Source organism: Nanorana parkeri, unplaced genomic scaffold, assembly GCF_000935625.1.
Source record: "Nanorana parkeri isolate BGI_ZX_2015 unplaced genomic scaffold, ASM93562v1 scaffold349, whole genome shotgun sequence".
Taxonomy (NCBI): Eukaryota; Metazoa; Chordata; class Amphibia; order Anura; family Dicroglossidae; genus Nanorana; species Nanorana parkeri.
Window position 1 is genome coordinate 590,368 of NW_017306617.1, and position 13,032 is coordinate 603,399.

At 40.7% G+C, this 13,032-nt stretch overlaps 1 protein-coding gene across 2 annotated transcripts in view; it reads left to right on the forward strand.

Moving 5' to 3' along the window:
• Positions 1–3,454, forward strand: part of XIAP (X-linked inhibitor of apoptosis) — a 28,243-nt gene extending 24,789 nt beyond the window's left edge. For both annotated transcript variants that reach the window (XM_018558623.1, XM_018558624.1), the window contains exons 6-7: positions 646–834; positions 3,014–3,454. In XM_018558623.1, coding sequence (XP_018414125.1) covers positions 646–834; positions 3,014–3,207 — 383 coding nt within the window. In that variant the 3' untranslated portion in view covers positions 3,208–3,454. The remainder of the gene's footprint in view (positions 1–645; positions 835–3,013) is intronic.
• The last annotated feature ends 9,578 nt before the right edge of the window (positions 3,455–13,032 follow it).

The window sequence follows — 13,032 nt, forward strand, 5'->3', positions numbered from 1 at the left end:
GGGGGGTGGGGGGGGGGGGGGGCGGGGGGGGGGGGGGGGGGGGGGGCGTGGCTGCGGTGCCATTGACTTCAGTTCACCACCACTCCTCCCACCCCAGAACAAAGGGGGAGTTTAGCGTGCGATTACAGTGCGTTCCAGCAGCTACCCCTCTGGAGCACACCGCAACTGGTGTGAACTGGCCCGAAGGGCTGGTTCACAGCAGCTCCACTGCGTTCCAGCGCAATTCGCTGCTGGAACACACTGTAATCGCACGCTAAACTCTCCATTTGTTCTGAACGCAGGAAGATGGACTGGATGTGCTCCACTGTGTTCCAGCAGCAAATCGTGCTAGAACGCATCGGAGCTGGTGTGAACAGGCCCTAAATGATAGAGGCTGTTGTAAAGACAGATTCCGGTAGATATATGTTGCTCACAAGAATACTTTTAATTTGAAAAGACATGCATAATTCATAATTCAACATAGTGGGTTTATTTTGCTCATTTTCTACCTGGAATTTAATTTTACTAACGCTCGCCAAAATCCATACTGTGGAAAAAAATTTCTGAGCTGGATTGATAGAGAATCAGTTCTCTGTGGCTGTTAGTGCTGCATGGCTTTCTCTCATCTGTGGGTTTGGCAATTAATACAAATACATCTCTCCCTAGATAGCGAATTAATGAAGAACCCTTTGGTGATTAATGCTCAGCAAATGGGATTTCAGCTTGAAGATATTAAGAAACTCATGCTAAAGAAAATAAAAAGCACAGGAACAAATTACACATTAATGGAGGTTTTGGTGTCTGATTTATTAAATTCTCAGTCTGAAAATGGGAATGTGACGCCCAGAGACATTGGTAAGGGTGAGGGGATTTTAATGAAATTGGTTTTCCGGGTACTGCTTGGGATCTTTCCTTTGTAATTACTATAATGCACTCCTACTAAACTGGGTTACTGTACAAAAAATGACAAAAGCAAAAAACTTTCAATTACTTATATGCACAAACGTTTCAGGAGGATTTCAGAAACTGATGATATTTGTATTTAGTTCATGCACTTATCTTTTAAACTGAATGGGAAACTACAGTGTATTTTTAGTGAGCACATAGCTGGCATTCTTACTTTAGTGTCTATCCATACCCCGCACACTGTCATGTACTAGCTTGTCTGCTAAAAAGGAGCATTTCAGCAGATGGGTTAGTGTGAACAGGCCCTTATGCGGCCCTGCAAAGCAGAAGCAGAGCTTGGGTATCTATTAAACCAATATGGCTGCCCCCTTAAACTTCTATATTTACAGGCTGTACATAGAAAGACGCTCTTTAAAATATTAACAGATATTGCTAGGATGATTTACAACAAGCTGCTCTTTAATGTATGTGTATATCTAAAACCTAATTGAAATGTCTATACATTAGTGTATGTAAAGGCAAATAAAAAAACAAAAACATGTGGTACACTTCTGTAATGCAGATTTCCCCAGGTGTCAGGGTACCCTGCATAGGCGTTCTCACATCACATGCAGGTACCCACGCAGGATGACCAAATTAATATGCCCACACAGAATAGGGTTATATGCACAGTTTAATGGTTCCACATAAACAAAACTACAAACCCAACAAAGAGGGGTAACAGGCTTGCAGATGTACAGCAGGCCTCGGGATACAAGAAGAGTGGTCAGGTACAAGCCGAGTCGTTAACAGGAGGGCAGCGCGGTACAGGAACAGGATTCAACAGAGGGTGGTCGGGTGACAGGTTTTCAGATAGGAAGCTAGGTTTAGGACATGGGAATCAGACAGGTTTAGCAACACAATACTGACCCAGCTTCCAGACTGCAGGGAGGGCCTAAATACCCTCCCAGGAAGCACCAGGTGATGGGATGATCAGTCACAGCTGGGGCACACCCGCAGGTGAGTACCGGAGCTGCAGGTTCCTTACAGTTCCTGGCTGCTGGAGACACCCGCAGGCGAGCACAGGAACTGCAGGACCCGGCTCCAGCGCCACCTGGGGGTGCTCTGGATCTTGACACCAGGTTTTATCTGACTGTGCAAGTGCACAATACCCGTTGACCTGCCAGAAATGCCCACTGCTCCTAAATTCCTGTGTGGGCTGACAGCTCAGAGTATTTTCTAGGCTGCAAATGAAATAAATGGTGCCAGCACTGCCCAGTTGTCTTTTGCTAAGATTCTGAATCCCTCCCACTCTCCTTGTCTCCAGAGCTTAGGAGCGAATTGTCTTGTGGTCCAAGAGAACGGAGTGGGCTAAATAGACTCCCCTCCCCCCCATGCTGCTTTAAGGACTTCCCTTAAATGATGCCTCTTGATCCCATCATCTTCTTTCCAGTAGTTTTCAGGAGTCCCTCCAGTGCTAGTGCCATTCTCTGATCCAGCGCTGACTGCTGCGTCTTCCTGTCCCATGAAGTCTGAGCGTGTGCACGCTGCCTGGCTGCTTGCATTGACTTACCTTGTGTCTCTCCTCTTCTCCCGGCCGAAGATCTTTAGTACGCATGCGCCCACCCCATGATCCTTCCTGCCACACGAGAACTTTTCAGATCTTCAGACGGGAACGAGCAGCGGAGACACAGGAATGCCTTTTTGGGGGCTTTTTCTTTTGTTTTTGCATATATCTACTGCTTGCTAGCCCTAGATGCATGCAAAAATACCCGAGGGTCTAACATCACTTTAAGTTAGCAATGTAAATGTGCACAGGACAGAGGACAGTTCTGAATATATGACATTATCAACAGGTATTTTTTGTGTTTTTTCACATAGATATAATGTCAACCGGAAGGGACAAAATCCTTGTCAGATAGGTTATGAAACCTTGATAGTTTGGTACTGTCTAGTTGGTGAGGCTACGTAGGTAATGTGATCCAACTACAATTGTAGTGCTGCAGTGCTAGCAAACAATGCTTCTATTGCTATAGTAATATCAGGAAATGTTATGTAAATAGTTTGCCTTCCTATAAGCTTTTTAGTCTGACATTCAATTGACCCTGTTCACGGTCCGTAATATTCGTATTTGTTTTCCACTTTACAGATCACAGCATTGAAGAAAAGCTCAGGAAGCTAGAGGAGGAAAAAATCTGCAAAGTGTGTATGGACAAGGCTGTGTCTGTGGTGTTCATTCCCTGTGGCCACCTCGTCGTGTGCTCAGACTGCGCCGAGGTTCTTGATAAATGTCCCATTTGTTGTATTATCATACAAAGACGGCAAAAAATCTTTATGGCTTAAAGTGTGATTTGCGGAATTTATAACTGAATGTACAATCATTTGTTCAACCTATAGTTTATTCATTCTTTTTAAAGCTGCTTTGTTTTACTGAGATTTCTGTCAGCACTGGTCGGGCATTCAATGGGTACATTGGGTACATGCTAATGCTGTAGAACATACTACAATTTAAATTAAATCCACTAAACAATGTAACTGATCAGTATTGTTCTCTTTCTAATTGAAGTCATTTTTTTTCTGTTTTAATAATGTTTTGTGGGATATTTTTTTCTGTTTTAATAATGTTTTGTGGGATATCTATTTTTCTATATTTATTTTAGGAAACATTTCTTAACATGGAATGTTTATTTGTAAGTAAAACGCACATCTTTCCTGTTAACCTAACTTAAAATGTAGCGATTATCATTCTGAACACTCGATGCAGAATTTTCCAGTCTACTAAAATGGAAGCTCATAGGTTATTAATGTATGCAAAACCTATAGCTTGTATTGATCTGCCACCTTCTTACCACGTTCTAATTGGTGATAAAACAACCTTTGTTTGGCTGAGTTGTCATTGATACTTATGCGACTTTCCAATTCAAGTAAATCTAAAGTCTCTTGTATGATGGTCTAAATAAGCCCCGCATCTACTTCCTATATAATGCACAAGCCTCCTTGACTTCTTTTACCTTCCCTGAGTTATTTGTGCTGCACACATTTGTGTTTTGAAATGCAGCAAAAAACACCGGCAGCTCAGTTTATTATTAAAGCAGTGCATATGGGAAGGGCAAGCAAGTGCATCATACAATATTTCCCAATACCCAGCCCTCTTAGCCTGCAAGGCAGATATAATTAAAATCATGATTTTTTAACACTTAAAGAAAAAAACAGACATCTTGATTTTTGCAAACTCATTTTAGATGTGATGGCTCTTTTTGAAAGATTATTTGGTACATTTTAGTAATTTAAACCTGAACAAGTCCTTGCTAAGCTGTACATAGTATTTTTTAAAGCAGTTTTATCTGCATGTAACAGATATAATATCGTTGTGTAATAACTCTTTAAACAAAATTATATATTTTTTGTTTCTTCTTTAATTGTACAATATGTGTAAAATAGTTTAATGGTGGACACTGTTCTGCTAAAGGTCAACTTGATTTGTCTATAGCTGCTAATATATGGAGTTTTGTGTGCTATGATGATCCAAAACAAAGAAAAAAAAATATACAAAAAAACATTTGTCAGGATCTTTTCTATTTCAGATCAATCATACAAGCAGATAATATAATATATGCTGCATTCAGTAACCTAGTTCCTGTACCCAGGTGACCTTAAACTATTTACAAATTCCCAACAAGTGGTTAAAGAGCTTTGAAACAAGGCCCCTTGGCCACTCTAGCTGTGATTTAAAGTGCAATGGATGCCCAAACGTTTTTCTGTTTTGGCTAGAGTGAAAAGGGATGAGAATACCTGTCAGGTTTTTATTGCGGTCTGTGTTCCCATTAAGGAAATTCACCCCCTCTATTTGTCCTAGTGACCATTATCACTGAAAGCGAAATAAAATCCCAGATTTTGGTTGTCACCAGACCTGGAATAGATGGAAAATCCAATAGGGACACTAGTTCTGGTGATCCTGCTGACCACCAGGGATTTCCCTTGAGAGATTTATTCTAACTTTCTGTTGTGACTATTAGACAGGAAGTGAAGGGAAATCTCCCCAATGGGATGGAGATGGCAAAAAAGGTGGGGGTGGTTTGGTTGGTTATAACCCTCTCTTACTCTATCCAAAACCAAAGATAAACAGTTTTGGCTTCAGTTCTAATTTAATGTAAGGTTATTAATTCCCAAAGATAACAACAAAGACTCTAAAGTCAGGTTTTAGTTCGCTTTTATCAGCTTAAAAAACGCCTGCTGGTTTACTTGCTTTAAAGGTCCGGCAGGCTGCCAAGATATGTCCTCATAGGGGGAAAAAAAAAAGTTGTGAAAAGTTGTTAAATTTGAAAAGTAACTTCTATACTATGCTTATAGATACAGAGGTGAATGAGGAAGTGCTTTTACTGCTTGTTTGGAATGTGTAAATATTTAAGTGTGCATTGTCTGGGGACAGGTTCCCTTTTTCTGGAACTACTACACACCAGTCTTCACAGTGTTAATTTTGGATTGGTGGCGAAGGTGACTGCACAATTCCTTACCATTTTTATTCATATTGTCTAACTCCAAGCTGTATAAAGGTGGCCATGCACTGTACAACCCTCGCAAGACTTGTAAAGTAATTTTAAAAACGTACGATCTGCACATCTTGGACAGGCAGATCGTACTTGCGATCATCGCAAGCCCGCCGCGCTGAGGGGAGGGCTTCCGAGGACTGCAATGCTGAATGGGCAGTGTGCGCGTGTGCACACCAGCCCGTTCGGCAGTTGTCGAACAAGCACGCCACTAACCCGCCAACAATCGTACGATTCTCGGCGGGTTTTCCAGCCTGCTTGTTCGGCGGAAGACACGCGATCGTACAGTAGAAACGGTTACATGCCTTCCATACACTGTACGATTATCGTACGATCGTGGGATTTCCCGCGATAATAGTACAGTGTATGGGCACCTTAAGGCTTAGGAGACCAACATCCTATATCCAAGATGTGCATAATATTTAGGCAGCTTCTTTTCCTCAGGCAAAATGGGCCAAAAAAAGAGATTTAACTGACAACATTGTAAAAAGTCTTTCAGAGGGATGCAACACTCTTGAAATTGCTAAGATATTGGGGCGTGATCACAGAACCATCAAACGTTTTGTTGCAAATAGTCAACAGGATTGCAAGAAACGTGTTGAGAAAGAAAGATACAAATTAACTGCCAAAGATTTGAGAAGAATCAAATGTGAAGCTACCATTATCCTCCAGTGCTGTCATATTCCAGACCTGCAACCTACATGGAGTGCCCAAAAGTACAAGGTGTTCAGTGCTCAGAGACATGGCCAAGGTAAGAGGCTGAAACCCGACCACTGAACAAGACACATACGTTGAAATGTCAAGACTAGGCCAAGAAATATCTGAAGTGAAGATATCTGAGATTTTTCAAAGATTTTATGGACTGATGAGATGAGAGTGACTCTTGATGAACCAGATGGATGGGCCCGTGGCTGGATCAGTAATAGGCACGCAGCTCCACTTCGACTCAGACGCCAGCAAGGTGGAGGTAGGCTGGTATTCTTAAACATGAGCTAGTTGGACCTTTTCTGGTTGAAGATGAACTCCAAAATCAACTCCCAAACCTACTGCCTGTTTTTTGAAGACACTTTCTTCCACCAGTGGCACAGGAAAAAGTTTATCCAAAATTAAGGAAAAAGTCTGCATCTTTCAAGAAGACCATGATATTTATGCAGGACAATGCTCCATCGCATGTATTGAAGTACTCCACAGCGTGTCTAGCCAGTAAAGGCATTAAAGATGAAAGAATAATGACATGGCCCCCTTCCCCACCTGACCTAAACCATATTGAGAACTCGTGGGCCCTTCTTAAACGGGAGGTTTAAGGTGAAGGAAAACAGTACACCTCTCTGAACAGTGTCTTGGAGGCCGTGGTTGGACACCATGGATGGAAGGCTCATGACTGTTATTGGCTATATTGGTTGCTGGTTTTGTGTTTGAAAATGTCAGAAAAGTTTTTTTATTTGTAAATTTGTAGTAGTTTATTTTCATCTGTTAACGTGAGAATAATAAACAAGTTAGATGGGAACATTTTCATTTTCCATTTAGTTGCATAATAATCCTAAACACTAATAGTTGCCCAATAATTGTGCACACATAGATATTCTCCTAAGAAAGCCAAAACCTCACTTTTACTTTCTTAAATATTCAGGTTTAAGGTTTATTAACATTTTGGAGTGACCGAGAGCACTGTAATTGTTCAATATTTAAATTAATCCTCTAAAATACAACTTGCCTAATAATTGTGCACACTGTGTATGTACACAAACACACACACGTGTGTGTGTATGTATATGTGTATATATATATGATGGATATATAGTAATATTTAAATTAGAGAGGATTTGTACCAACAAGAAAAGATTAGAAGAGTTGTTTATAAATGTTATACACTGGGAGATTGGACATGCAGTTATGATAACACCCCCCTGGGGTATCTGTCCTTGTGGCCAGATATACAGTAAATAAGAGCAAGTGTTTTCTAACCTGCCCAACCTCAATGTTTCCAAGAAGCCACAGCTGGTAGTGTCTCTACTAGCTTAGATAGACTCTTGCCCCTAAAAAGAGACCGATAGGGAGAGGTTCTTGTGATGTTTCTGAGTACCATTCTCCATGTAATGTATCTGAGCACCATTAATGTTTCATAGTTATTATTAGGGATGCACCGATACCGATACTAGTATCGATATCGGTGCCGATTCCGAGTATTTGAAAATTATCGGTACCAAAATACCCGTATCGGTGCATCCCTAGTTATTATATTTGATGGTTTTGTTTTCACTTTAAGTGTATGTAAAGGCAAACCCTCCAGGAAGATTGGACACTGGAAAATAGAACAACTGTAGGGCTTAGAAGTGTGGATCCATGGGGTAAATGGACCTAGGTCTGTATATGCACATGTGGTTAAAGCTGAACTACTGGCAGGTATTAACTTCAAATGTGTATTTAGCTTTTTGCGTGAAGTTCTGCTTTTAATGAGGTGATTGAATCTGATTTATTGTAATCCATCTTTTTTTTTATTATAAGCTTAATTTTAAAAGTGGAAGCTGGTCCACACAGCTTACTTGAAGGCAGCTATAGCAGGGAGGAATCATTGTTCTAGTCCCGGAGACTACAACCTGTAATTTGCAGAATTTATTTGGTGTCCCTAGGTTACCTGGTCTTGGGTTCAGTTTGGAAAGGTACCCCATGATTCACTGGACAGCAGCAAACTGGACGGTTTTTGAGGTCCACGAATGAATGTGTATTGTTATTTGGGGCTATCTCAATACAGTCTAGCGTAACTACATCCGTGTTCTTGGTACCGCTTTTAACAGCCAGCGATGGCTGTTAATGTACAAGTGATCTGGCGTCTGAACAGCCACCAGACTGTGTGTGTGTCCGTCCCCCCCCCCCACTAACCACTGATCTCTCCTCCGATCACTGGACCCAGAAGTGATGTGTATTACATCACTTCTGGTGTCACTGTACACAGTCTCTGGCTCTTAGAGTCAGGAGATGAAGCTCTGGAAGCAGATCTCTGATCCTCAGCTTCTTTGGGGTCCCTAGGTGACCCCCTGATGTCTCCATAAAGAGGACCTGTCACACCCTATCTGCTATTACATAGGGTGCTTGTTAGCCCCCTATGTAGTAGCAATAGGGTTAGTGTAAAAAAAAATAAAGTATTTAAAAGTTATAAAAATGTAAGTAACAAAAGAAAAATGAAAAAAAAAAAAAATGTTTAAGTCCCCCGCCCCCCACGTGCACGCACATACACACGTGTTGGTGCGCCTACGTGGAAAAACGACAATTGCGCTACACATGTTGCATATCACCGTGAACATTGGAGTGAGAGCAATCATTCTAGCGCTGTCGATCACTGTTAGCGCTAAACAAATGAGCAGTAAGGGTTTAAAATGTTCCCTATGGGAAACTTTGGGCATTTACTTTTTTTTGCGGCTTCACGGGCGAACGCAGTTTCAAGGCTTGACATGTTTGTTGTCTGTTTACCCGGTGTGACACCGTCTTTCATATTTTACCCAAAAAATGGGTATTATATTATGTTTCTGTGCACTAAATTCTAATTTTAGTTTTTTTTTTCCTAAAAATACTGGTTTGATAAACATTTGTGCAAAAACCGTGCAACATTAAAAATTGCACACCAGGGCTACAGAGTTTCTGCATGCTTTACGCACATTTTTTAAGTGTTTCATTTTTCTACAGGCGTTTTCTGTTCATAAGCAATGGCGTTTTAAAGCATGTTTCCAGTGCGATTTACATTTGTTCAATGAAAAGCAGTCTAGCAAAAACGCGCTTTTACATTGAACTCTATGGCGCAGAACGGGCTGATGATTGCCACAGAAAAAGTAAAGAAACTATTTCAGACACCAGGCGTATTTTTCCACGCGTTTGCGTGAACGGCCCCATAGGAATACATTGGATTTTATGTTGCATGCGTTTCAGCTCTGAACAAAACGTGCAACAAAATGTCCTGATGTAAACGGGGACTTAAATTATCTTTTTCAATCCCTCTAGAATTTGGCAGGATCAGGAGATCATCACTCTTCATGAGGCCCCTCTGCAGTGGGGATTGCATTTGTTGTTGTTCAACAGGATGTCATAATAGATTGTATTGAATTGTATTGTGAATGCATGAACTCCATCTGGTGTCTTTTAGACATTGAGAGTCACAAGCTGAAACTGCTTACTGTGAATACACACTAAATATAATACCGTGAAAGGTATGTTGTGCTTCTTCCAACTACCAGTATGGAATCTATATTGAAGCCTCCTCAGCTTGTCTATAACTAGGACCTTCAGTCTCCTGCTTCACTTCCATCTTCAATACAGCTGAAAGTTTGTTTTCCAGTTTGTCCAGTTATCCAAATCAATGTAAACAGGATCAAGGTTCCAATTTACTACAAGCAGCACTTTGAGGTATAAATATTCATTAATAAACCTGACCGAATAAAGAGCAGCTCCAGCCAAAGATTTGATTTGGAGGATATACGTCGGATTTATAATTCCTGGATTAAGAAGAGTTCTTTTTGGCGGTTCTTTCTGTGACGTGTGGATACCAAAACAATAAGGGGAAAGTGTTCAACAAGGACACAGACGGCGTCCCTATAGTGGAAATGTATGTCACTTTTTTACAGACTTGTCAGTAAGTGAAATCTCCCCAATGGGATGTTAAACCCCCTTCCTGGCCAGGCAGTGGCGTAACCAGAGTTATGGGCGCCCGGGGCAGAACATTTTTTTCGCCCCCCCCCCATATTATATAAACATCCACTAACGCACCCCCGGTTGTTACGCCACTGTGGCCAGGCCATTTTTCAGTGTTCGGCGCTGCAGTACTATGACTGACATTTATTCCGTCATGCAACGCTGTACACATGAAACCTCTATCATCCCAATGTTTTGGTAAAATATAAAAGACGTCACGTCGGGTAAATAGACATCAAACATGTCGCTGGCTGTTTACATTTCTGACGCCAGCAACGTCTTAAGATGCCCTCCCGCTCTTGTAAGGCTCCCTTTCGGCTTTTTAGGAACGGCCAATGGATGGGAGTTGGTTAATAACCCTTTTACACGCTGCAAAACAAGTTTAGGTTCTACTGTTAATGTAAACCATTTCATGAAATCAATTCAGTTGAACTCTAAAAAAAAAATGCTATCTTTTGTTTGTCTAAGAAATGTTTTCTATTTTTGGCAAGTAACCAGATGTGCATATTTTTACAATACACAATCCCTTTCAAATATTGTTCGAGGTATAATTAAATTTTTTTTGAAATATTTTATATTTTATGTTGATAATGTTTTAAATATTTATGTTAAATAAATGTGTTAGTCACAACAATCTGTGAATATTTTCAATATTTGTGTCCAAGAGATTCATCAACACCTGAAAAATTTCTGTTGAACCTGAAAGAGCAAAAGCAACCCTTCCAAGGTAAGACAAACATTTTAGGATCCAGAAATGTTAATCGGGTATAAACTTACCCTAAAAGACTCAGCTGGGGTTTCAGCCAAAGGTCTCTACAAAGTATTCACCCAGGATGCTAAATACCTAATAATATTGTTTTTTTTGTTTTTGTTTTTTTTTTGCCTTTGTAACACACTAGAAGTATTGTGCACTTTCAAAGTGCTATGTACAGTATTGTAATCAAAATAAATCATGAGGAATAACAGGGTGCAGCGGGGGCATATACAGGTGGTTGATCGGGAGATGATAATGAGAGAAGGAAGTTAGAGGAGGCAGCAGCAGCACTGGTAGAGAATTTAGTGGAAGAGCTGTACCTTGACGGGAGAATGAGGAAGGAGTCCGAGAGGAAGCTAAGCAGCCAAAGCGTGATGTATGAACTGGTATTTTACTTGTGGGAGGAATGGCTGTCAATTTCATATCTCCAGATGTATGAAATCTGGCCAAGACATGACACACTTTTGATAAAGGGGTGGTGCTTATTGAGTATAGGTAGGGCTTAGCACATGCAAAAATTCTGCATTTACATGAAATGTCAGGTAGCATTTAAAGGGACCTTGTCACCACCTGCTAACTTTCAAAACTATACCATTTCAAAATAATTTGAATTAAGTGTAACTAATTCTTCTCCCTCCATGATGTCTGTCTTATGTTGCCATGTATATGTGGCTGTCTAAGCAAAGGCTCGTACTGTAACTATTGAGTGAGAAGGCTGTGTTTGCAGGGGTGGGTTTTCTACAAGTACCCTTACACTACTTTATTTACTATTAACATCAATTGCCATGTAACTACAAATATTTCTTATATAGTATAGTCTCCCTAATATCTGCAATAAAAGTAAAAACAGAATACTCTGGATAGTGCAGATAAAACCTTAATAAATGTAAAGAGTAAAATTGCTTATGCAATAAATTGACTTGATTAGGGCATATTACCAAGATACCAAGCCTGCCAGCAATAGGAGAAGGGTACTAGCCAAAATGGTGCTGACACACATGACAAGTGGTGCCCAGATCATGCACTAAAGTACCGTATTTTTCCGTGTACAAGACGCTACTTTTTTATTAAAATGTTTACCTAAAAATAGAGGGGCGTCTTATACACGGGGACCGAGAGGAGAACTGCGGTTGCGAAAGTGCCGATACCACTGCAAACTACCGTAGCCTCACAAGTGAAACTTCAAATTGCAGAGACACGATAAGTTTTCTCCAATCATAAATCTTTTGTACCTGACGTCAGCTGTTGCTGGGGAGAGTGGAGGTAAACTGTTATCTTGTCTCTGTAATCCGATCATAAATCTTTTGTACCTGACGTCAGCCGGCGATCGGGAGAGCGTGTAGCCAGTGCCCGGAGGTGTAATGTCGGAGCATAATGTGATTGAGGTAAGTGTGATGCATTATACCATTTAAAATATTGATTTCGGAATTTTGGCTAAGAAAAGTTGTGGGTGTCTTATACATAGGGGCGTCTTATAGATGGAAAAATACGGTATTTACATATTCTGAACAAACAGCAAAAGCACATGAAAACAAGCCCTCGTTCAACTCTATATCCATAATCATTGTGGAAAAATATAAAGCTGAACTACGGGAACTTTCATTCAAATATATTCCTCAATAGCCACAACTCCATGGCAGCATATAAATGGTTAACTTTGCCACGTCAACCCCCATAAGACCAGTCCCTAGATAATTTGTTTTTTTCTAGTGCAAGCCTGACTGTTTTTATTCTTTGTCTTCAATCTACATTTGGGTCATCAATAGATATCATTATGACCCTTACCTAAGCTACAGTAAAGCTGTGGCGGCCCAGGCAAGTAAACTTCTCCTGTTTGAAGTGCTTGAAGTTCCTTCCATATTGTTCTATAAATGTGCCTGGTGGGAACCTCTTTAGCTAGGTTTGCTTTTTTTTTTCTTTGGTATGGAGCTGTTACCTCCCATCCCAATGAAAATCAGCTCACATGCTCGTGGTGAGGTAAGTACACAGAGTTTGGGCTGCGGTTCATTCTTTCTCTTTGTTTGGCCTTCTAGATCTTGCCATCGTTCACACCACTGTCACATGTGACAGACTGGATTGTTCTAAAAGATCACAACAGTCCTCTCATTCATCAGGAAAGTCACAGCAATGCTCAAGGTCCTCTTTGAGACATCATAGAGATGAGACTGCTGGGCATATCCGGGTGAA